Source organism: Fundulus heteroclitus, chromosome 13, assembly GCF_011125445.2.
Source record: "Fundulus heteroclitus isolate FHET01 chromosome 13, MU-UCD_Fhet_4.1, whole genome shotgun sequence".
Classification (NCBI taxonomy): domain Eukaryota; kingdom Metazoa; phylum Chordata; class Actinopteri; order Cyprinodontiformes; family Fundulidae; genus Fundulus; species Fundulus heteroclitus.
The window spans coordinates 3681507-3708410 of record NC_046373.1 but is presented as its reverse complement, the minus strand read 5'-3'; the positions used below and the strand labels follow the sequence as shown (position 1 = coordinate 3708410).

The 26904-nt window shown below is 39.3% G+C and overlaps 1 protein-coding gene across 2 annotated transcripts in view; it reads right to left on the bottom strand.

Moving 5' to 3' along the window:
* The window catches only part of LOC105934268 (phosphatidylinositol transfer protein cytoplasmic 1), an 87466-nt gene that overhangs the window by 11268 nt on the left and 49294 nt on the right, over positions 1–26904 (bottom strand). For both annotated transcript variants that reach the window (XM_012874173.3, XM_012874172.3), the window contains exons 2-5: positions 12665–12813; positions 6456–6544; positions 3565–3572; positions 1203–1274 (exon numbers count right to left, since the gene is read on the bottom strand). In XM_012874173.3, the coding sequence (XP_012729627.2) occupies positions 1203–1274; positions 3565–3572; positions 6456–6544; positions 12665–12813 (318 nt within the window). The remainder of the gene's footprint in view (positions 1–1202; positions 1275–3564; positions 3573–6455; positions 6545–12664; positions 12814–26904) is intronic.

The window sequence follows — 26904 nt, the reverse complement described above, 5'->3', positions numbered from 1 at the left end:
TTTATCTCTGGTTCTAAATTGCATCGCCCAAAGGCGGCTTCGGGTTTTAGAATTTAATTTCAACAGCCTTTGATCCAACACTCTGTCATGTCAAAGCAAAAACACATGGATCTGAAACATCTCGACAGATTTGGGGAGCTCTGTGCCCATTCCTGTCCCCTCCGGCTCGATCAGGACATGTGAACTACTCAGACGTGTCGACGGGACACTTGATACGGCCAACCCCCAAATGCCGGACAGTTGAATTGACTCATGGGAGAGATTTTTAAATCAACCTTCCTAGACGCCTAATGTGATGCAAAGCACTTCAAGCTATTTGATTGTTACGCGGCAGCCTTTCATTCCTCACTGTCCAGGCGCTGGCACCCTCTACTGATGACTAATGTCCCTCTGAACCGGAGCGAGTGGTCCAACAGCCCAAATTAAATTAGCTATCCAACAAGTGCAGCAGTACCTGGCCCACTCAAAGCTCATGTGGAACGGGCATTTTAATAAGGCGGCCTGTAAATCATCACTCGAACCAGGAGAATTTCCCTCCTGCAGCATTGCGGAGGTCCTTCTTACACCACTCTGTCTGCTACCTCGTCTCATTTCGTTCAGCGCTTTCTCTGCACGAAGAGAACAGGTCCAAAACGCTATATTAAGATGAAAGTATTGAGCGGGAGCATGGCTAATTAACTGTCTGGGTCTCCAGGCTGACATTAGACCCAGCGGAGTTTGAGCCCACAGTTGAATGAAGCGCAGAAAGAATATTTCATGATTAGGCAGCAATGAGGACAACATTCAAATCTAAAATCTTTAACTTAGCTACTAAAGACGGACCTTACATATTGTGTGCATTTGTTTGGAAACCATGCCCATTAGCTGATGCATGTACATCCGATTGCTAAAATGCCAAACAGTGCTAGGGCCAGATTAATGGAGCACATTTCCATCACTAATGACAGGAGAGGTTAAGTCAATTTGAGACCAAACACAACATCACAAATTTGCCTAAATGGACAAATATGGTCTGTGCAGCATCCACAGTATCAGGGCCCTATCAGCCTTTAGGCCATCTGCAGTGGAAAACAGGAGGGATGCCTGTTCCTGAAATTTGAAACTGTAGATGCAAAGAAAACAAAAAACAAAAACAAAACAGTATATGCACTAAAATTTGTTCCCGTAAGCAGGTGACTTGGGGAAACACCCATTGTACTTACATTGTCATTGCTGCCTTTGTTGTCCTCATATTTCGTCTCTATGTGGATGGAGAACTTGGGCAGAAATGAGCACTGTGAAAGAGGTAAAAGGGAAAAATAAATATTGCCGCCATACAATCCCTTCTGTGTTCAATTACCACCCCTTAGATGTCACAGTTACTCGTACCACTTTTTCCCACGTTGTCAGATTACAACCTTATACGGCAATACATTTTAATTCAATTATTAAAATGTTTGTTTATAACGGCGCCGATTCACAACCAGCATAATTTCAATTCAATTAATTTATACAAGCAGATTCAAGTTTAACTGCTGTACATAGATTCCAGTTTCGATCCTAGTTTATTAAACAGTGCAGTCAAGTTCAGTTAATTATGAAAATGAAAGTGAGTGGAAAGAAAATTCTCTCTGAGGAAACCAAATGCATCGAGTCACTGACTTGTACCAATCGCTCTTTGTTAACAAGAATGTAGGGAAAGTGGACAGTGAGAATACTGGGATTTATGTGATAAGCCAACACTTACAATTGTAAAGAGCAAGGAAAAACACATTGTTTCCAAAGTGTTTTTATTTTACCAGTTAAATGCAAATCTTTTAAAACCTGCTTTTCATTAACTTATCTCGTGTTTTCTGCATTGTTGGCTCATGTGAAGCACTGTGCGATTTTTTTATTTATACAGAACGGATCTGTATAAATAAAGCTAGACTTACGTACTCAACATTTTTTACAGTGGAAAATCTGTTAAAAAAGTCTGATTGCGTATTTGTTCAGTCCTATTGAGTCAATACTTGGGTGAACCAACTTTTGCTGCAATTACAGCAGCTGTAAATCTTTTGGGGTATGTCTCTACCACCCGTGCATGTTTAGAGGCAGAAATTGTTTTCATTCTTCTTGCAAAATAGCTCATGCTCATTTAGATTGCATACAGCAGGGCTTCCCAAAGTGAGGGTCACGAGACACCTCTTGGGCGTCCCAATAAGTTCTTCCCTTATTTGTGAAACTGATACCAAAGTACAATCTTAACGCCGGTGGAAGGCTGCACTTTTCTTTGTAAGAGTTCTTATAAAAATATAACTTCATTCTTGTAATTTTAGGACTTTAGTCTCTGGTACAAATTTTGGGTTCTCACGCTGAAAAGTTTGGGAACCCTTGGCATAGAGCATCTGTGGACATCTGTGAACCTATCAGCAAAGTTATCCATCCATCCATGCATCCACCTTTTCGCTGAAGAAAAGTATCCCCACGCCACGATGCTGCAACCACCATTTTTTTACTGTAGAGATTATGAAGTGCTGCCACACAGCATTTTTCTGTATAAGCCAAAAAGTTCAGTTTTGACCAAAACACCATGCATGATTTTATTAGAGAGAAAAAAAGAGAGGGGGTGTGTGGGTGGTCCATGTATCGTTTTCCTTCCACTATACAATTATGCTCCATCACAAAAACCCAGTTAGTACATCAAAGTTTGTCATTTTAACAAACGACTGACAAAAAGTGAAATGGCTAAATGACAAAAAAAACATTTTTTTTTGCAAAGCGCTGATGTTGCATGGTTTAATTAGAACATCTACACGACAGCTTTTTGAAAATGCTTTGATGTAAGTGCTTGTATCTGCACCGAATGTCAAAGTTAGCGCTTGAACCTTCTGCCATCATTAATGTAAGGAAGTCAAAAGTAAAAGATAAATAAATAAAATAAATGTCAGGAATTTGGCAAATTTGCCAAGCTAAAAAAAAAAAAAAAATCTAATCCTCTGTGGATGTGGCGACTCCTAAGCGGTCCTGCGTGGAAAGAATGACAAGCATTTTATTGCTGTCAAAGTATTCTCGCCTTCCTTACAGCGGAGTGACTCATGGTGTCTTCATCTTTCGCTCTGAACTGCTGCAGCCCTACAGCTAAGCCTCACAACATGCTTTTGTATTTCCAGCGTGTGAGCTTGTTTGGTCAAGGCCTGACGACGCATCCTGTGGGTTAACGACGGGCCGCACCAGCGGAGACCTGCTGCGTGTCTGTGTTCGGGTTTACTCTGCAAGTCTTTTTCGAGAACTGCAGTAAGAAGCAACGCAGGTTTTGCTGATGCTTTTTTGCCTCTCTCCCCCACAAATGTTTCCGCCACAATCTTCTTTTTTTTTCCCACGAAAGAATACTGAATGTGTCAAACAGCAGACGACTCTATAGTTTATTGCCTCAAAGAGACATTTGCACGATTATGTAAACATTCAGCATCCTAGCACACCAAATAAAAGTTCAATTTGATTTTTGATTTTTTTTAACTGTGACAAAGATCAAAAACGTTATAGAAACAACCAGTCTATAGTATTTATTTTCCTCATTTTCTGACGACATACACTGATACTTACAGTATATTCTTCAGACCAAGGCAGGGTGAGTCACAGACATCAGGTCAGAGCAGAGGAGAAGCACAACAAAGACAGTTAGTGAAACGTCAATAAGAGCTACACAATAGAACAAGAGATCTTAACAAATGAACAGTAAAACTGACATTTCAATTAAGCAACTAACTTTAAAAAATGTGTCTCAGATTTGCTCTTGAGCTCAATGTTTATATGAATAAAGGCACATTCTTTATACAAACCAAATTTTGCCACTTCACATCCTTCCCTCATCCATTTACCCCCATCAATAACCAATTTCCTTTGACTGATAAGATTTCTGTTTAATGATGGGAACAATTAAAAGTTTGGAAAAGTCCTGTTTTTGGGTGCAGCAGTACCGATTGGCGTGTGTCTTATTGCTGCTCGCTTGAGATCGCGGGGATTCGCTCGAAGAAGCTAAATCCACTGCTGTGCCTCGCTGGGAGTCAGGATCAAAACGACAAAACCGTAAACGTGTTAACATGTGATGGCTGTGTTTTAAGGTCCGAAATATGCTCAGTGTGTCCTACCATGTGTCCTGCTAGCAAGCTGAAACCGCATTGAAAGCTGAAAATTGTGTGTTCTGATCATTTTGACATCTGGTCAAAATTGGCCATAAATGTTGCACGTTTAGACCAAAAGACCTTACATATACATACTGATTAAGATGATGGTATATTGCTTATCAATCACCTCCTTCCTTTCACCTTTAATCTACAACTTTCAAAGGACTACAAGGTCACTTCAGTAATTAAAGTTGCATCAAAGCAAATCATCATATCACTGGAAATTTTATTTATTTCCATAATTAAATTGATGAGGATGACTTTCATATCATATTTTATAGATAGATAGATAGATAGATAGATAGATAGATAGATAGATAGATAGATAGATAGATAGATAGATATTGAATAAAAAAAAACTTTAATTAAAGCATTTATTTCTGTTCATTTTGTTGTGTCTTACAGCAAAAGAAAACCAAAAATTAAATTTTTCAGACGAATGTCACTAAATGGCAAAAACTGTTACGTTACAGTCATGCTAAAGCCTCGACGACCCTGTGGAAGGATGGAGTGTCTTCAACAGCCACCACACAGATGCATACCTGTTGATTTGGGAAGCCATGCTATCACCTTGCTTTAATAGCCGGGAAAATCCAGCCATTCCATTACCTATAAATACTCCCTTATCCTTGCAAGGCTGCAGGGCGGCTGGAGACTACCTCATGCAATCATTGCGTGACAGGCTGGGTACAACATGATGAGATGGCCAGTCCCATCACAGGGAAACTCTGGACAAACAGCCATGCAAGGATGCACACCTACCTACGGGTTATTTAGAGTAACCAATTAACCTTACGGTCGTGTTTTTGGACTCATGAAGGAAGCTGGTAGCCTCGTGAGACCATCCTGATCTCGCGAGCTTTCAAGGTTTCACTCTCAGATCAGTCTGGATACTCTCCGTTAAAGAAAATTTGGAGCCGTTCACCAAACGAACGTCCAATCAGCGTTGGCTTTGAGGCGGGTTGAGGTGTGACGCAACGGGAAGCGCGTCAGTTCAGTCTAAAGAATATGGCGGCTTCAGCCGATGAAACTAGCGTTAGCGCGGCTATCGAGCAAGTTTTATCGGAATTATAGAGTATTTCTTTGCTGAGCTAACGAGCCTTTACCTGCAGCAGCAAGAGTAGCTTGGCTTGTGGTTGTTACGAGCGACGACGAATCTGATTGGTTCATTTGGCCCGTCTATCACCAACATAGGCCAATCAGCTAACCGGTATTTTCGCCCCTTCCCAAAATTACTTCAACGGAAGGTTTCCAGATGGATATGCGGAGCAAATCTATCTGGCGGAGTCAGGTAAGGAAGCTGGTGTACCTGGAGAGAACCCGTGGGCACACTATATACAGAAAGACCCCCGACCAGGATCTTCTTGCTGCAAGGCAACCATGCTAACAACTTCACCACCATGCTCCGCCAACAAACTCACTTGACCTAAACATTATGAAGAATCTATGGGGTATTATCAAGAGGAATATTGCATGAGAGCTGAAGAGCAAACAGAGCCACAGTAAATGACTGTGTGCAAATACTGCAAAGTACATGGATATACTTTTTAAATAGGTCAACATTGATCTATCAAAATATGTTTTATTGGTCTAATTGATTTTTTTCCCATAACATTTTCTGAGAAACTGAAATCTGGGTTTTTATTAGCTGAAAGCCAGGATCATCCAAACGATCGCTTGATGTGACAACAATCTATGAAATGAGATTCACTGAATGACCTGTATTACTGAAAGATATTAAGGTTTTGATCCTGAAATCCACCTGAAGGGGTGCTGGGGGTTTGAACCTCCACCGCTGTACTCAATAAATACCGCACTCCAATTACCTGAGCCACTCTGCCCAAGTGTAACCACAAAAAGCATTTGTCTTCGCCGCGTTTAAACCTCCAAACGTCGCTCAGAAAATGCCAACAAGATTGCAGAACCGCAAAGCATATGTCTGGAGTTTCACAGGGTTTTATTGGAGGCAGTTCCACAAGGTTTTTTTTTTTTTATCGAAATGTGTTAGAAATGTGCTGCGGGGACTTGCTGTTTGGATCCCGTTTCTTCCCTTGTCTCTTCACACTACTCCGATGCGCTACAAACATCCAGTAAAGTGTCTGTACAAAGTGATAAGTGGTGAGTAAAATGTGCCGCGGCTCGAAAAACTAATTGAAAACTGTTTGAGAAGGTGACCTTAAAAACTGCATTGTGCATTCATGTGACTGCAGTGCAGAGCTATTCTGTTTCGGTACCTGGCACGGACCGAGGAGGTAGAGTGTCACAGCAGGGCTGAACAGCCTGCACAGTACAGCTGCATCGCGTACTCACCCGTTATGGTGTAGGGGTAGTAGTTCCAGGCCTTCTCTGTGACATAGAAGATTTTAGGAACCACTGCCCGAGCCCAGCTGGGTAATTTACTGCAGGCAGAGTCAAAGGGAGAGGGACTGTCAGGATATAGACATTAACCTTTAACATATTAAAGAACACATTTACCTGACAGATGCTAACATTTACCTCTGCTTCACTGTACAAACCATTTTAGATTACATTATACAGATGCTAAAAGGGAGAAATTAACTCAGTAGACATAGGTTTTCGTTAAAACAAAGTGGGGGAATTTATGAAAGCGGTGCAATCGCCGGCATTATTTCTCCACTCCTTTTCTTCTGCAGTCTGCTCCATCTCTGCAATCGATTCGCAAAACAATCTTCGCTCAAAAGACACAGGAGCAAAGTATTTAGTCTAGCAGATGGGAGCAATCTGCATCTAGTTTTCAGATCGCAGTTGGTTCTCTTTCTGCCACACACTGCAGCTCCAGTTTGACTCAGAGCTAGCTTTTCTCCTCCTGGACAGGTGAGTAACACCATGAAGTCAAATGCCTGTTTTTGTTGGTTCAAAAAAGGTTAAAAAATAAAACAACTGGACTTCTATTCTTGTATTTGTTGGTGTTACAGTTGATTTGATTCAGTGTAATGCTACAATTGTGGTATGTGGCTTAATTGTTGGAGTTTGACCAGCAATGGGCCAGGCATTATTGGTATGTGATTTTATGCTAGCACAGTTAGCAAAAACAGAACTAAAAATAAGTAAAATTGTCTTAAAATGAGTGTATCTGTCCTTGATTTGAGCAGGTAAATAAGATGATCTGCCAATAGAATAAGATTTGTTCACTTAAAATAGGAACAATTCATCTCCATTATCTTATTTCAAGTGCAGGATGTCTAATTATCTTAATGTAGGGGTCAAAATACTTATTCCATTGGCAAATGATCATATTTACCTGCTCAGATCAAGGACAAAAACACTATGTTTAAGAACATTTTGCTTATTTTTAGATCCATTTCTGCAGTGCAGCTTGTGAGCTGCCCATTGTGATCCTCACGTACATTCAGGGCTTTTTTATGTTTGTATTTTTTTTTTAGAAAATTTTTTAAATTGAAACAGTTAACTGTTCTGGGCTTAGGTTTGAGAGATTTAGTGGCTTGCCACACGTCTTGTTTTAGTCTACAGATAATGCTCAACAGCCCAGCTGGTGGTGAAATTGTGCAAATTGCACCTTTAACAGAAATTTATTTTTGATGGTTATGATTGTTTGGGAGATAATTAACTCTTTGATTAATTAATCTCTATTGGTTTACCTTTTTGACTTGGATTGCTGAAAGAAATAGCTACCCATGACGTTCTACTTTATTGACATGCAACTGTATTTTCTAAACGTGTCATCTGTTCGTTAAACATGACATGACTTGCAATGAACAAAAACGATACCATCTAATTTTTATTTCATTTTCCGACATCCTACCCACAACATCAGTGTTGGGAGCCTTTGCTTTTCAGTAACTATCAACGGAAATTAGCAAGCATATTGGGCAGGGTAGGAGGGTTGAGCTGAATGGCTAAAAATGTGCAACCCTGTTCTGTTTGCATATTTAGTGCTTTGATATAACCAGTGTTGTAGTACTCGAGTCCGAGACTCGAACTCGAGTCCGAGTCATTAGCTAAATTTAGAGACTCGTGACTTGACTTGGACTTGAGCACTGATGACTCGAACTTGGACTCGGACTCCTACATTCAGATCATTCTGACTCGGAAATTGAGAAAAAGACTCGACTTTTTTTTATATCATTAGGCTATAATTTTAATATGTCATTAGAATATTATTTGGTGTATGATTTTAATATCTAAATGTCGTACCGCGCACGTGACGTCACCATCTCATGAGCAACGCCCCTTGCCGCTAAGGTTGGGCAAACAGTGTGAGAGCGCACAAGTAGCAACCAGCCATTACACATGCAACAGATCCAACGATATGACCGACTTTTCAGCTGTTAAACTTTCACAAGAGGATGTCCAGGCGCCCATTTTACTGGTAGAACTGTGGAACAACATACCAACGTTCAGCTCAAACGATGGATTGAGTGTCGAGGGCTTAGAAAGACTGGGAAACTGGCCAAGTTGATAGAAAGGTAAGTCGTTGTTTTTCTCCTGCTTGGTGTTCATGCCGTCATCGGCCGTTTTTTTTTTTCTGTTTGTAGTCACCGTCCAGGAATCGGTATAAATTTTCCGGCCCGCCGAACAATTTAGTCCGGTCCGGTGGCCAAATGCATTATCATTATCCAACGGCTGTATCTCCTCGCTGCATCGACCGATCTGCTCCAGATTTGTTGTGAGTAATGGGGGAACGCTGCCGAACGCGTTTGTGGGAATCGCCCGGTGGACGAGCGAGGAAAATGCGTAACAGCATCTGCGGTGGCGGGCGGTCGGCGGTGCGCGAACCCCGCCGGCCGGCCGGAGCCACGGCGGTGTGCGAACCCCGCCCGCCGGCCGGCACCGCGGCGGTGGCCAATAGGCCGGAGTGCGCTTGGCTGCGAGGGCCGATCGACGCCGCTTGCGGCTTTAACATCCTTCATATGCGGCCTATCAGCGTACCTCGAGTCGCTGTTGCACGTTCCATAACAACAATATTTAAAAACCATGGTTAGGAGACGTCTTAGACTTGGAAAAAGCGGTAGTTTTACCGAGTAAAACCAAGGGTAACTACAGCGAAAGAGTTATTAGTGAAATGGAATGTTACTGCTTCATGTCATACATCACACGTCAATAGTGACTCGACTCGGACTCGACTCGGATGAGTAGTGGACTCGACTCGGACTCGACTCGGATTTTTTTTTTAATGACTTGGACTTGACTCGGACTTGAACACTGGTGACTCGAACCTGGACTCGGACTCGAGGCATAGTGACTTGACTACAACACTGGATATAACAGGTGTATTACTTTTTATAATGCATTTTTTTTTTAAAACAAAAAACAAAACCACTTTTGCAGGTGCAGCCCTATCACGTTGAGATCTTTCTAAGCCCCTAAGAGCATTCTGGCACCCCCGCCCTCTCTGTGTTATCTACAATGTGTTCTATGTTCACAGAACCCCGGTACTCGGCCATCATCAGCTCTCAGGGGACTTCACGTAAGAATGTGCATGCTTGGCATTCCCCAACTTTAAACTATCAGAAAGCCGAGCGGAAAACATGAAGAACTAAGTTCAACCATTTGTCACGGACAGCTTCCTATAGAATCTGTCTTCACCTCGTTTGTCTGCTAAGGAGGACAAAAATGGCTCCCGCCGCCTCATGACTGCTGAGAATAAAATCAGTCCTCCGCTGTGATATTTTGTGAACGTTGGCAAGCACAATTGCTTTTTCTCTCCCCCCCCCAACACAAGACTGACACTCCTCCTACACCTCCATCTGTAGATTGCTCCCATTCCGTCCTTGTTCATTTAAAGACTACGGGCCATTTCTGCAGGGGACACACCCCATGCTGACAATTTCTAAGGAGAAAAAAAAAAACATTTAAATAAAGATAACAGTTAACTAACCCCCAATTGATTAAGTAAACGTGTAAAGGACTTTGCTATGTAACGTAAGGGTAAGAGTGTTGAAGTGTGACAGATAAAGTCCAGATTGACTTCCCTGCTGGTGAATATCGGCTTAATGTTTATTTGCTGCAGAGCCAGATGGCTAGAGGGCTGATTTTGAGTAACAGTAGTTAATGGTGGACAATAGTTTTATAATTAATTCAGCCGCTTACTGTATATTCTTTCTATTGGCTTAATGTTTAGCATTTGATAAGTTGCGTTTCATTTCTGATTTTATCTGGAGATAATCCAGAGCGTTTAAGCTTTTCCATTTATTCTGCAAACAACTTCTCTTCCTTCTTTGAGTCAGAGGTGAGGGGTTTTAATTCACAGCACAGATGTGATCATTCCGGGCATCTGAAACTATGTATTCTGTAAGACAGAAAACCGCCTATGTGTCACGTTGAATTATTTATTTATCTTACAGCAATTGCAGCAAATGTAGCATAAGGAACCAAATTCTGTTGCAGGACAAAATGTAACACACTTATTTAGATTCTATGCCATTTTATAGTTTATTTGTTTGTTTTTGCTCTTTTTTAGAAATGGCCCTGAGCCTTTTTAAAAAAAATGCTTCCTCAGATTCAAAAATGACATTGTACCAAGCATCTTTCTCAGTTTCTGTGCAGGGTTTGTAATTTTAGGCTTGAGACAACCCTGCTTGCAAGAAGCTTATTTTGCATGTTTACTCAAAACCATCAGGTTTCAACATTTTGTGACACCCATCATTCTCAAGCTCTTTTTTCTATATGCACAATATTGAGTATGGTATCTTACTTATCAATATTAGCTAACAAAATATTTCATTTGTTTCTACTTGAACAGCTTAAAGGGCCAAGTGGCTGGAAAATGCTTTAATCACTTTCTCCTGTTCTGCAGTGCAGAGGTATGCTGACTCAGCATAATTGGCTTCCCAGCTCAGTGAATGCTGACACAGGAAATTGTGCTAAGACAAATGGCCAACAGAATCTTTTCCCTTCTTCCATTTTCTCTCTCAATATTATTTGTGTCTATTCTCTCTTCTGCTTATACATTTGATCAATCTGATTTTCACCATTGCTCGATCTGTACTCAGTTTGCCGACATAATCCGTGTGGAGCTCAGTCTAAGGAGGCTAATGACAGAGTGTTGAGACGTATAACAAAAATTTTGACACCCCCGGTCTTGAACAGTGAAATTTGATTATTATTATTTCAATAATAGGAGGTGTGCTATAATTGCCATTATTTCCAGTTTCCTTAAGAGTAAAAAGGTAAAATAAACCTAAATTAAGGTTTGCCCATATTGCATGTTTCAGGAATGAGTCACAGAAGGTTTAGAATTAAACCTTATTTCTAGGCAGCGCTAATTCTTTAAAGGTCTCTCGTTTATTCACTCTGCAAAAAGCCTTTGGGTTGTCCTGCACCCTCATTTATCCGGAATGAAGAAAGTCACAAATAATCTAGGAAAATAAACTCAGAAGGTTTCAAGGGTAATGGGCAACTTTCAAGTGCATTTAGAGCTATCCATGGCTCATATTTAGCTTATCTAAATGTTAAACACACACAGCGTTTAATTAAATCAATTCCTTCTTCAACAAGTTAAATGTTTTGAGATCCACAGACTGTAACACAGTTCCAAACCCTTTAGTTCTCCAAACATGACCTTCCACAACAGTCCAAAGGACTGCTTTCTGAAATGTATTGGATCCGCTTAGTTGAGGATAACTTCTCTGATTTGGGTGTTTTGGCAAGAATGTAGGAAAGTTGTTTTTTTTTCTGATGACTCACCTATGAGAGTGTTTCTGCTCGGAAGAAACCTGCACCAAAATAATCTCACAATCTCCTGAAATGTCTGTCAGAAGCTTCTTTGCATTTAAAGAAGCAATTTAATTTGCAATTCCAGCGATATTATTGGTGAATATCTTATCATTTTGTTGTTTTCATTCTTTGTTTTTAGCAACTAGATGTAATTTTATTTTAAATTGAATTTTGCCAACATGACTGCAACTCTTTGTTCAAAGTTTTAAAAAACTGCGTAGGAAGGCTGATAACAATTCATAAAACTGAGTTGGAGCATAAACACTTACATTAAAAAACATAGCAAAAGCGAGCATCTATTTTAAGCCTCTTCTGCAATAAATATTTACTAAAGAGTGGCCAACCGTTTGCAAGCAAATGCACACAGCTGTTAATTTCTTCTACTGGTGGAAAACATCGACACCTTATCGCGTAACGCCTGACAAGGTAACAACAAAAATACTCCAGCATTTTGCACCTTGAAAAAAAAATCATGGGAATCAATATCAAGTTTGAGCAGATTTGATATTTGGCTGAGTTTAGAAACTGGAGGTGTTAAGTTAGGCTTTACAAAGAGAAAAAGAAAACGAAGCAAACATTTGGCTGAGTGGCCTTTTGGTGATCCAACTTCTGGGAAATTTCAGATCTGCAGCACTCAGAAATGCATCAATACACAAAGAGTGTGGGTAGGTTCTGATGCCAATTGTTTTGACATCCTTGTTGCTATGGTTCCCCCCCCCCCCTCCCCGCCCAGGAATACTTTCTAAAATATTTATTACTAAATCCTCTATCCAAAACACAATGAGTCAATGGCGAACAATCTAAAGTTATGCTGCACTGACCTGTTGAGGTAGACTCGTTTCTCTGTGAACTGTCCTTGGCCGTGAACCGGGTCTTCAAAGGGTTCGTTTTGAACCACCTCCACCCCTTCTCCCCGATCGCTCTGCTCATGGCTGTGTTTACTGATCATGTACAGCTGTCCGATCCGGTACTAGGAGGGAGAAGAAAAAAAAAGAGGATGAAACAGATTTACATGCTGCAGCAATTTTACGTTTCAGTCAGAGATGCACAAATAAGTCAATTAGATTTATGAATAACCCAATTTTCTTTCAGAGCAGCAAAGTACCAGCAAGCAACGAAAACAGACATCTAGAAATCTTGACATTGTGTAGTCTGGGTGTGAGTGGAGGCCCACTAGTGGTCCACATCAAAGCATTCAACCCCACCCGCAACCCCACTTCCATTTTTTACTCAAAACTAAGAAGTCCCTGAATATCTGCCTAAACAGCATATAACGTTTCGCCAAAATCTTGCAGGCAACATGAGAGTCGGACTGCTCAACAAATTCTTCTCCAGGACAACCAAAAGCCTCTTAATGGGGTTAAGGCCAGAACTCAGTGTTGGCCGAACCGTGCACGAAAACAAAATCTCTTTCTCTCATCTCAGCCTGATGAACCCTCGCGTTGCCATCTTGGATTATGCCCGCGCCATCAGGGAAGAAGAGATTCACAGATAAAATAACATATAGGCAGCTGACCTCATTCTTTGGGCACATCACGGTGTTGAACCATGACCTGACCAACTGCATTAACCCCAGGTCATAGCTCTATCCCCACAGGGTTGCACGTTAGGCACCGGGCATGATGGGAGCATCTCTTCATGTGCCTTTTGTTTTACCCCAACATGCAATTCAAACATAAAAGTGCTACAGGAACCTCAGAGTGTGCAATAATGATATAAAAACAAATAAATAAGATGGAATAAACTACAAGCTAAGTTTAATTTTATATCTGATATTGTAACAAAAAAGAAGCAAAACAAAACAACCTTTAAATTGGTAATTGATTAAAATGAGAGATTCACCATTCAATCAGCCGCAGTTTAGAATCGGACAATCTTCCATTGGTCAGCTTTAATTGGTGAAAAGCCGGTCATATACTGAAAGTCATTAAAGTAACAAAACCAAGATGTCTCACCATCTTTAGTCTATAAATCCATAAACCACCAGCAGACATTTTTGAGCTTAAGAAAAGTCCAACAAAGTCTAAACATACACACCTTTGAGCATAAACTCAACAAAGCCTGACTCCTTCATTTTCTGTTGGATTCAACATTAACGACTATTAGACAACCAACAGCATTTCTCATTTTACTGCTCTAGACCTCAAAGAGAGCAGAAAATCCGTATCAGCAAGGAAAAGCTTGACTGGTGCATCTTGCTTTAAAATGTATGACAGTCACTTCATTTCTTCAATACCCTCACTGACAAACACTACGGTGTGTTAATAGTTTGACAGATGCCCGTAGTATTTATGCCTTTGCTCATAAAAATCCATGCCAGTGCACACGGAGGGGACTCAAGTTTTCCTCAGGTGCGATAAATGTTTTCAAGAAAAGGTCAGGTTAGAGATTTCAATAGCAAAGCTGCATCGGGTTTGACAGCATATTAAATCGTGCCCAGTCAACTGAGGGTAAAAAATAGCTCTCGTACTGGTTCCTGACATCAAGTCAATAAACTGCAGGGCAGCACTTCAGTGAGGGTTTAATGCCATCTTTTTCTAAAACTTCTGACTGAGCCTAAGTGGAAAAGAAGATTAAAGATCAGCATTCTAATAAAAGATTTCAAAAGGTTAAATGCTACCAGCATCAAATAAGGGCAACGTTAACTTTATCGAGGATCTAATAGAAAGATAAAAGGGCCAAAATAAAAACAAAATATAAAATAAAATGTTATATAAAAGATGTAAATTCCTGTAGCAAAAAAGTCTCTTTTTTTTTAAATCCTTTTATCATTTCTACAGTGTGAAGCCGCTTCCTGCTCGGTGTCTGCACGGATTCTCTCGTCTCTCATAGATTGGCTTCAAACAGAGAGAGGGGGGGATAAAAATCTGCGAGGTGAGAGCTGGGGCCTGGTAATGAACCGGAGACCAATCCCACGTATTCCCCTGAATCGCAGGCTTCCTCTCTCCCTGACCTTTACCTGTCACGGCTGCTGGCCCAGTTGTGAAATGCTGTCAGGGGGAAACGTGAGGTGCTCACCCACAACAGCTCCCACAGGCGTTCACAGATGGTGTCAGCACCCAGCCGCTGTTAGAAAAAAAAATCTCTGACGGATACAATTATTTAAAGGCATGTGGGAGAATAAATCGAACAATTATGTAAAGTCCCCAAGGACGTTAATCTGGGCCTGGTGGAAGGAAACGTGGGGGATTTGTTGAGACATTTGCAGCGTCTAGAAAAACAAATTGGTTGCCTTGCATAATAATTTCTTATTAAAATCAAAGGAATCATGAGCAAATTAGGCTAAGGAAAATGTTCATCATCTATTTTAAGAGCAAAGGGTGGAAGGAAAGAATCACAACATGAGTCTGATTAATGAACACCCTGTTAATAACATGATCAGTGGATTTTCTTGAGGATTTAAAATCATTCCCTCGACCCGATACATGCTTTTGTTTTTGTTTTACGGAGGTGTGAGGGTGGTCATTGTCAGACCATGCAATGGTCAAATCTGCTTTGGGGATAAAAGTGTAATCAGCTGAAAAATAGACACTCCAATCAGAATAATGAGGCTTTAACACACTGTAGTACAATGGTGATGCAAATCAAACAGCTTTTGATAAATTCTGATTAAGTATAGAGCATGAGGGGGGGGGACAGGAGCCTCCCTTTCTGCGCAGCAACCTCTATGAGAGTCTCACTTATTTCCTCTGTGAATTGAGGGGTAGATGCTTTAATAAAAGACTAAGCTGTAGATTAATTGTTTTATTGTAATTACAATAATCTAAAAATAGAACTATTGTATTAATAGTATTGTATTGTATTTTTTGTCATTTTGTCCATGAAACTACATCTCTTTGATGGAAACAACAATTTTTTTTATTTGTAGAATCCAGATCATATGATGATATCCCTAATAACCCAGTCGTTTATAAAGGACAGGATTAGTCCAGGATTAGGATTAGGACAGTAATTAAATACCTGTATTTAATTACAGACTTTCATAAAAACTGTGAAAAAAGACAAAAACCTTCTTCAGTGATAGTCTGAAATTAAATCAGACTAAACCATTTACATTATGTATTAGATTGGATTAACAAAATCAATTTTATTTGCTTAATGCAAGAATGACGAGGATTTTTATAGAGAAACGTTACTGTCGTTAAAGTCAGAACTTACCTGCATTAAGATTGCTGTGCATTTAAACAGTTTAGGAAAGTGCAGATGAAGATTTCATGGCTTCGTGAGCTTCTGATCTGTTCATTCACATCATCTGAATTAAATGGAGGACCTGTAGATGTATTTTAAGGCCACAGCTCAAATACACTGCTTCCTTATGTGATGGCACGATTACAATCAACCAGGCCAGATATCTACCTGTAAACCGTGCCGTGTATGTCATTGGGTGCAGCGAGTTCATTTTCATGTACTGGCTTTTAAAAGGATTCTGATGCTGAATAAAATCTAAAGGTATGAAGGCATCAGAAACCAATAGTTGTAAACACAGGCTTTGCTGTCCTTGGCAACAACAGGACCTGTTGAACAAAAAGGCTTTTCGACTTTTTTCTTTCCTGCAGAATGCATTGCTGGTTGCTGCTGCCATCAGGTTTCAACAAACATCCAAGAAACACACAAAAAGGAAATAAGAATGTCTTCTATTGCCCTAAAAACAGATTTGTGAGGAAGATCAATGATAATAATAACTTCAACCATTGCACCACACTATCTAGGATATTCAATTATTTATTTTTAGTGGTAGAGGCAACCACAGATATTTTTTTTTTATCCTTTCCATATTATGAATGGAGAGCCATATCTTTTTATTCAAGAGGAGCACCACCAGTTTGTGTAGGTATGCATGTCAGCACAGACAAACAGAAGTGTTAATAACTGCATTTCCTTTCTTTAATACAGTATGTGTGACACAGTATATACATTTTCACTTTTTAATTTCTGATGTCAAACTGTACCCATAACCATAAAACCATGATATTTTAATTCATTGTTATTCTAATGATATAATGTAGTATCTTCCTGGGTCTAATGGAAGATGACTAGTTAAAAAAGAGTTTTTTTTAACTAGTCATTTTTTAACTAAAATAAACATTTGTTCTGGTTTTAAAATGCAAATTAGTACCGTTTTTAGATGGCCTTGGAGAGCAAAATAAAAATATTTTTGTGAAAATTCAGTCAAGTCTAGTAGAGGCTATTTTAATATCTCCTCACAAATAAGATTTCCAACACCAACTTGAACAGCACACGCTAGAAAGATTGGCAAAAGTTCACCAAGTGCAATTTAGTGAACGGCTGTCAGTTACAAGATTATGAAATTCAGTCGCCAAAAAACACATTTACAGGCCGCTTTGGGACTCTTTGGAGCACATGTAGGATTGGAAAAAGCCCATCGTGTCACGGACGCTCCTAGCACAGTCAGGACTGCAGTTACGCTGCATAATATCCACCTATAAATGTCAGGAATCATTTTTGTGTTGAGGTGTGTTAGGTCTGTAGCACAGCTCTCTTATTAAGCCACATACATCCAGCACTAAATTAGACTAAATTATTCCCTTAAGCTTTTAGCTAACCACTTTGATCGCTCAACAAGCCCACGGTATGAGCCAGAACAAATTCTACTTTTTACGTCACAACATTCCTGTGTCTCCTCAACCACTTCCTCTGCTCCCTTAATTAAGGCTCACCTTTTCACCCAAGGTCTGCAAAGCAAATCAAGAAAATCTACAAACAGCACTGGGGATGTGAAGACTGAGTCTGCCAGGTGCTGAGCTACTGTAAATAATGCAAATGCTCCTTGTCTATTTTTCCCCTCACACAACACAGAAAACAAGCGCAACCGTTGAGCTACAGTGACAGAATGAGCGCACCGTCCCTGCAGATAGAAACAAAGGCTTGGGACACAGGTTCACAGATCTCATCCATTTGCACAACAGATGCCATTATGCATGCCGATTTGTTGACGACGAGCTGCAGCATCAGCTAAATATATCAAGGACTCGCAAACGTCATCAACGCCCCTCACGAGGGCCATTTTGATGATTTGAAATACTGGAGAACGCCGTGAATGTCAGCGATTCTCTCCATTTTTAAGACAGGCACCTACCTGTTGCGGAAGGGTTTGCACAGCATCATATGAAATTGCATTACACTGATTCATTGAATAAGTCTCGATAATTGCCTTTACTGAAGCAAAACAGACCATCAGTTGTCTCCTGCCTGGAATCTTCACACCAGGACAGATCATTCTGCTACATGCACAGCCAACTGCAAGAGGTCTGCAGCAGTCTTGTCTTTATTTGATTAATTTGCTCTGATTGGCTGTTGCTGGTTAGTCTAAGTCAGTTAAGTAGGGAGTGTCGCTATCATCATGTCGAATCATGAAGTTTCGGTTTGGTCACAAATGTACAAAACAAGGAAGCAGCATTTTGCAGTAGTCCCATTATTTATACATAAAAAGGCTAATATAGACATTTCACACAGTCTCAAAACTGGGGAAGGCTAAAGCATCAGTTTAAAAGAGACTACACTCCTTATACATTATTTAGATTTTTTAAAGAATAAATACTGAGAATAAAATTACATTTAATCATCTGAGCACAGCAATCAAGAAAAAAAACATTCAGGGTTAGGGTTAGGGTTAGGGTTACTTTTTAACTGCAGCCATCAATAGGGCATTAGATAAGTTTAAATTCATTGGTCTTCGATGGATAGCTCAACAAAAACAAAAACAGCCAAAGAACATTTAAGACTGTATACATTTCTAAACCTAAAAAAAAAATAATCTAGAGTTGTTTTAAGTAGAAATGGGAGCAAGTGGATAAGTAAGAGAAGGAAAGGAATAAAAAGAGAGGGCCAGAAGTTGAGTAAAGACAGAAGAGACCGAAGAACTGCACACCCAAGCAGGAGGAACAGAGAGAAATAGATTTGATATGATTAGAGAGTTGCACATCACTGTGTTTCCAGGCACTCTACATGGAGAGTAGAGGGAGCTTAAGTGATTGAAGGCAATAAATTAAAAACGGGCAAGAATGGATCGAGAAAGCCATGGAACAATTTTCTTTTCACGAAGACATTATCTCCCTTGTTATTTTTATGACAAGATTGCTCATGGAAGAAATAAAGGCTTTACATAGTTTGCCCACAATGAGTCAGCCTAACAAACTGCAGTACCAGCAGTGCAAATAGCACAGAGAAAAGAAGTTAAGTTGTTTAGGAGCAATACCTGAGACAGGTAAATATTTTCTAGGATTGACTCATGAAATCCACAAATCAAGGTTTGCATTATAGGGATGAAATAAAATGGAGACCGTAGCCATTCAGGACCATGACTTCTCCATCTCTCAATATGAGAAAAACTAATGAGCCTGCTAAAATACAAAACAGAATTTGTTGTGTAGATAATGATTCATCTTTTGACTTTCGCTCACATAACAAATTAAGCTTGAGGGGTTCTTTAAAAAAAAAACTCCAAAAATAGAGGAAATTCTCATTTATTCTCGTTACGTTGCAGGGTTGAGAATTTCCCTATTATGTATTGTTATTGTGAAAAAGAAAAATGGGGCAATAAATAGCCTTTCACTGATAATTACAATCTTTAATTGGTCATGTTTGCTAATATTTGTTACATTCACCTTATGGGCCCTTTAGATTACCAAAAATTTCTTAGTTTACATTTCAATATTATTATTTATGCAATTATTGTGCAGTTTAAAGCATTTTTGCACAGCTGAATGTAAATATTGCAGCTAAGCTCTATTCTTGTTAATCAGTAGACATTGAATTAATCTTGAACAAATCATTACTCTATTCATCTCGACATTATACCACAACACATTATGAACTGACCAAAATGTATATTCTTTTACGAGCTTGCTGAAGTGGTTAATGATGTCTGCAAAACTAATATCCCTTTCTGTGATCACACAAATAATGGCTTACATTAGTTAAACATGATGGATCAGGACACCTACCTATAAAGATGTTTTCCAAGAAATGTATGATTAAATAACCTCATTTAATAAGAAAATGATTCAATAATGTGAGAGGGCTCATATCTATAAAGCGTGTATTACTAGATTAAAAAAAGTTCATGAAGTTTTTCCCTTGCACTTTTTGCTGAGGAACCACACCAAATGAGCGCCAACATTAGCAAAGGGATCTTATGACAGCCTACTATCAGAGGCCGCGTGGCTGACCTCCAGTACAACCAGACAGCCGTGTCAGCAAACCTCTCTTATTTAAATGTCAGTGTGAGGTAATAGTCGGGCTAACAGCTCTGATAATCACCGTGTTCCACTTAAAGCGGGCCACTTTAAAGTCCGCTGGGAGCACCATTGCAGCCAAAACAGACAGCCTATTTTCTGCTTGGCTGGTTCTGAGAACGTCTAAGAGAAACGTAGAGGAAAAACCATTCCACCTAACACGGCTCCATGTGATCCCCACTGCTTAATTTTCACTTCAAAAGACTAATGGCCACCAGTTGTGTTTCCATCCAATTCTCATGCAAATTTTCAGCAAACTTTTAAACTATCGCAAAAAAAGAAAATGCGCTTCAGACGTGTTTCCATTTACTGGTTTGTAGCGGATTAAACGGGTGATGCACAATGCAACGTCGTCATACGTTGACTTTGGCTGTAATAAACAGGAAGTTGATGTTGCCAACTAGCACGGACCACAGATCAGCAACGGAACGAGGCTTTAATGAATGTGCTTAGTTTTTTTATTTTATTTTTTTATTTTTAAAAGGATGAGACTTAGAAACGCTTGCGTCTCTTCGTCGGTCCACACGTACCCGTTGTTGCTTGCAGACCTGTTTCCAAGCATTATGGGAAGATCCAAGAAGACGCCGGCAGCAGAAACAGCTGATCAGTCATGTGAGGTACACGTTCGCTACGTCAGAACCGATTCGACAAATGTGTTTCCATCTGTCCTTTGGCGCATTCACCATTTTTCGAAAAAGTTAAAAAACACCTTAAGCGACATTTTTGCGAAATTTAGTAAATTAATTTGAATTTTGTTGTTCCCATCAACCCCTTCTAATGTCCTTACACTGGCTCCCTGTATCTCAGAGAATAGACTTTAAAATACTTCTGTTAGTCTATAAATCCTTAAATGGTTTATCTCCTAAATACATCACAGACTTGTTATCAGTGTATCAACCCTCCAGACCACTAAGGTCTTCTGGCTCCAGTCTACTCCACATACCTAGAACCAGAACTAAACATGGAGAAGCAGCATTTAGTTCCTATGCTCCGCTTATCTGGAACAAACTTCCAGAAAACTGTAAAAGTGTGGAAAGCCTGAGTTCTTTTAAATCAAGATTAAAAACACATCTGTTTAAAATTGCCTTTGACTGTTCTAGTTAAACAGTTTTACTGTTTTTAATGTTCTTTTTTGTTACTACATTCTATCCCTACTTGCTTTTATTCTATTTTCTATCTACATTTTATTTTTTGGTATATCTTAATCATGTAAAGCACTTTGTATTGTCTTGTACTGAATTGTGCTATATAAATAAATTTGCCTTGCCTTGCCTTGCCTAATGTAATACTTCCGAATGTGCATTAAAAAACGTTGATGGAAACGTGACTACTGACAGCACAAAAAACCATTAATAGGTTTACATTTTTGGGAACACATGAGCTCTCCGCAAGTGTGATTTCTTTTTAGCGAACAATCCCTTCTTCCTGTGTAAGGAGAGAAGTAGCTAAAAGTGGGCTTAAGTTAACCTGCAGCTGATAAATGTCTAAGCTGCCACAGGAGGTACTCGCTGAGACAAGTTGGAAAGTGGGGGTAAGTGGTGGGTGTTGCAAAAAGTGCTCCATTGCAAGTAAAAATAATGCCATCCCCTTGCTGGTTGCCACACAATCAGCTGAAAAAAAGCTTGGCTGACTTAATAAAGGGTTTATTTTTGGTTTAACCATCTCTAAACAGTATATTTTATTGAATAATATTACATTTTATTGATGCAATTTCAACATTCATTAAAAATAAGGCAATATATGTAAAATAAACTAAAAAGTAAGACAAGATTGTCTCTGAATATTTTTTAGAATAAAATATATATGTTAACAACAGGTGCTTGAATGTTAGTTTTTACACTTCATCAGTTCTTTCCTGTCTCATCCTCACAAACTATAAGCCCTTTAACAATGGTGGACTACATTAGATGGGTTAACAGCTGCCTGAGTAATAGAGAGCGGGGGTGAAGCTTTGAATGCAGGTGCAATCTTAGACTAGCCGTTCAAACTAAACCACACACAAACCAATGCAAACCATAATATATGGCTCTGTTAGTTTAGTTTCATTACTAATCATGGACAATGCTAGTCGTGCCATGCCCATACTAAGCAACATAAGTGTAATCTGCTCGCCTTTTCTACGTGTATTTAATGAAGCAGGAGTCAGTACGCAAGGCTGCTCAGCACTGATAAGAATAGTTTTTTTTGTGTGAGCCTCACAGTCAATACGTGGACTTTAGGTGTCATTAGAGCACATGTGCTGATGGAGACAAAACAGCCAAATGAGCAAGATGCCAAAGACTGTGATGAGGAAAAGAAAGTTACTAGCAGTCTTAGCGTTTCCAGTATTTTCTGTCAGTCAAACATGTTCCATATGTCTACAAGTCAGAAATTCACCTTTTTTTATCCTTATGGCTATGAATACAGGAAGCAGAGACTGCATTTTTGGATGTGAGAACGACACATTCTGTGTTGATGATGTTCCTGTTGATATACCAGTGACAAAAATCTGCCAGTGGGTCTTTACCGATAGTTAAAACGGCTGATATTGCTTCTTAAGATGTTATAGATGGCAGGAAATAAACATCCTTACATCAGTCGTTTTTCTGCCCCCTTTCATTCTTTTCAACATAGATCTTTTCCATTTTTTTGATAAAAGATTGTTTTAGTTTTATCAACTCCTCTCAATTATAGTCAAAAGAGATGGAAGAAGTTCTGTGTGCAAACAGAGCAGAAAATGTAAACGTATTATATTGCTATTATTATTACAAATTATCATAACCAGCATTACTATTATTAGCAGTAGCAGCAGTATTAGTAGTGACAGCAGTAGTAAACAAGAAATTAGAACAATTAATATGCTTAAAATGTCCTTATTCTTTCTATTGATAGCATAACTAAACATAAAATAGTTCAAGGTATAACTAATCCATTGCAATTGGTAAAACAAATGGCAAAACAAAAAACCCGTCACCAACTTTCCAGTAACACTAAACCAAAAAGAACGGTGATATATTTGAATAAGGTGACTAAATAAATTATATCATTTAAACCCGCTTCAGTTCTTGCTGTGTCCGCTGCCTTGACCATTAAGTGAAACAAATTAAAATGTGTCCATCTGTCACTTCAGCTTACACACATAACCGCTCAGTTCCTGCCAACACGGGACCGTGCCGGCCAGCTGAGACATACAACCCCGATGCGCATTTCGCGTCATACGCCACCGAACCCATTATTCATCGCAACATAACACACAACAACAGGCCCTGGGAACACACGCATACGCATTTATACCAGCAAATAAGGTTACAATCTGGGGGATAGGGGGCTATTTTAGTCTGACTAAGACAACGAGCATGACATCTTGTGGAAAATGATGAGCGATGTTGAGTGTTGGACTAGCAAATGTGTCATCTGACTGGAAAACAGCTATTTTTACTGTTATAATCTAACTAGGATTACTGATAACCTTTATCAACACAGCTTCCAAAACAAATTGTATAACGTAATACGCATAAGGTATAATGTTCATCTCAGAGCAAGTCAGACTTGGAAGCAGCCAATGAAATGCTTGGCCGGCATTTCAATACCACCTCACCCACATCTTTAATATAAATCTGCACTTGGATCCGAAAGGAAACCAATTACTGGACAACGGAGCAGACGACAAAATCCCAGACAATTTGGCCGGTACTTCCATATGTCATAATGCTACACCTTTGCAGTTTGGGAAGTGCTTCGGTGCAGCACATAAAGTCAAGTAGCCCTAAACCCTGCTAGATATTCGCCACGGGGTAAAGCCCATATGAATTGCAGATTGAAGCATAAGCGCTGCTGCAGCAAGTGAATGTCGCAAAAGAGCAGCGCAATAAGCAGCCTTTTACACGACACTGCGGTGTGTGTCTGTGTGCGTGTAACAGTTTATGTGGATACAGTGATTGGGGTGAAAGGGATGAGAGGGACATATGGTTAATGCGTTCTGTTAATGCTGATGTCTTTTCCGTGAGGGCCGATCCGCGCTGCGTGTCGCCTGCATGTGTGTGGATCAGGATGGGTGTAGTTAAATGATTTCTGCCCACACATGAAAAGCACAGCCCATTCTTTATGTATAGCAGCAGCAGTGACAATCATAACATAAAATGGATTCAGGCTCAAAAATTTAATTTATTAAATGCCTTTATCATGCGTGTATGCATTCAGAACAGTTCCAAACACAGCAAGACACATATCCTGGGGAGGAACATGAGTGGAGGTAATCGGTACGTCAAAGTACGCCTCATCATTAACGTTGTGCTACAACTCTGCTTACGGGTCTCAGCTTTAATCCTGAAATAAAATCTGCAGAACAAGATATAAACAGATAAATCACAATTCAGGACAGATTTGAGGACTTTGATTTCAATCCAACAGAGTTAAAGAGATAGGAATCCTCTAAGATGCGATGTACTTCCCCAAGGAATGCTGGGGTATAACCATCTTACTAACAAACAATACAGTGATTAATTACTTTGCGATGTTTTATTCTAAAAAGCATGTGCTAACGTAGCCAAGAGTCCTGCCAATTAACCAGTTGTTATTAGCTTGTTAGCCTCACTGCATTAATCTATAAAAAGTAAAAAATAAATAAAAATGGGTAGAGTTCTTTTTATTTAGTAGGTTTACTTAGAAACAGTTGCTAAATTCAAGCATTTACTACACATTTTACTATATCACTTTGCATATTTGGTGAAAGTCATCAACATTATTAAATAACTTACCTTTTTAGGTTAAACTGACTTCATCTCACTACTAAGATTATTCATTTGTAAATCATTCTTATGAGTACATGAAAACCCTGGCTTTCACTCTCCATATACGATGTGTTTCTATATCAGAATCATAATAATAAATGTCACAGACAACCTTATTATAACATAAATAAAACCATAATATTCATTTTGTTATACAATATTTGAAGCAAAGTAACATTGTTTTCTGTTGTGAATGAAAGCAAGTAGATCATATACAGTTTGTTTAATTTTATTTATTTTATTAATACCTTTATATTTTTAGCCAAGCTTGTCAAAATGTGGGAATTTCACATTGTAGAGTAGGGCTGAACGATACAGAAAAAAAAGCATATTGATAAAATAGAAATCATATTGGATCGATATTGATAATTCAAAACATATTTTAAGTGCAGCCCTGGCCATTTTATGCTGTTGCTTAGCAACCTATTTTTAGATACAGAACACACAAACACTGAATTCAAACTCAACCCTTTATTCAACCAACTTTTTACCAAAACTGGTAAAGCTTGGTGGCGGAGCGTTCCCGGGTCTGCGTCTGTGATTGGTTGAAGGATGTAATGACTGTAATATTAACCTAAATGACTAAAATGCATAACAAAGGAAAGCTGTTATTCTATTGAACTGTTTATTGAGCTTTTTTTCTATTATCTATATACGTCTATCGATCGATATATAATCGTTATTAAATTATCGTCCAGGCCTATTGGACAGCACTGCTATAACCTGCCAATGTTAAAACAAAACAGTAAAAAACTATTTAGGATGTTAACTCTAATAAAAGGTTGTATTAAACACCAACATTTCTTCTAAATAATTTAGATTATTAAAAGATGTAATGATACTTCCAGTTCACAAGAGTATTTGAGATACTGGGTTAACAAGACAAGAGCCCTTTTTCCATTGCAAGCCCCAGGTTTTAAAGCCCTGGGCATTTGTTTCCCAGAAGAAGACTGACAGAAGTGAGGCTGCCATACATCGGCGCCACCAGGCCCTCTGACCACCACCAGCAGGCAATGAGGGTGAAGTGTCTTGCCCAAAGACACGACTGAGACAGAGCGGGGGATCAAACCGGCAACCCAACGGTTACCGGACAAACGCCCTAACTCTTAGGCCACTGTCTGTAAAATAAAGTAGAACTGCCCTAATATCAATTTTGGAATCTCCATTAATGATCACGCATTGGTAAATAAATACAGAAAAAATAAAAGCAGATCTTAACAGTGACGAAAGCTGATTCATTTACAAGGGAAGAGAAAGACTTCTGTGTCTGCCTCACCCTCAAATAACTCGGATTTCCTCTTGAAAGATGCCACACCGTTACACTTTTTTTTTTTCATTTCTCAGGAGTTTTCCCCAAATCACTGATGACAGTAACCATTATCCTGTTGTTTCAAACACAAAACATGCAAATACTCAGCTCTGTTCCTTCCAAAATGAAAGTGCACTGATAAATTTAAGCATATTATTTTGTTACAATTGCAACACAACGCCTCATAATAGGGAGAACAATTTGTTGACCATCAAGGACAATGGTAGTAACTGCTGAAAACTGCTTCAATTTATCCCCCAAGGCACTATAAACAGCTCAAAATGAGATTCTCAAAAGGATACAACCCATTTGTATGTTGGTATTCCTAATTAAAACCTTACTTTAGGGAGAAACGGTAATAACGGTTATAGTTTAAATTTGTTGACGGTGTGGATTATGAAAATGCAAAGCAGAGTAAAAAGACTTTTCGTCTTGGTTCCACTAATACTAATTTGTAATGGTGCTTGATTTTTAATATCACAGGGAAACATGCCGCACATAAAAAAAAGTTAGGAAATTAAACTCATGCCCTCGGCACACTGAAGAGCAAAACGGATTGGGTACAGGGAGGCAGGAGTTTTTTGCAAAAGAATAGAGGAGCCAGCATCAAGAAAATAAAACGAGTTCAAATAATGGAGAGGGACAAGAGAAATCACAAGAGAAATGAAAGTAATGAAATGCCAAAAACCCATCTTGGAAAATGAGGGGGAATCACTAACGGAGCTAAT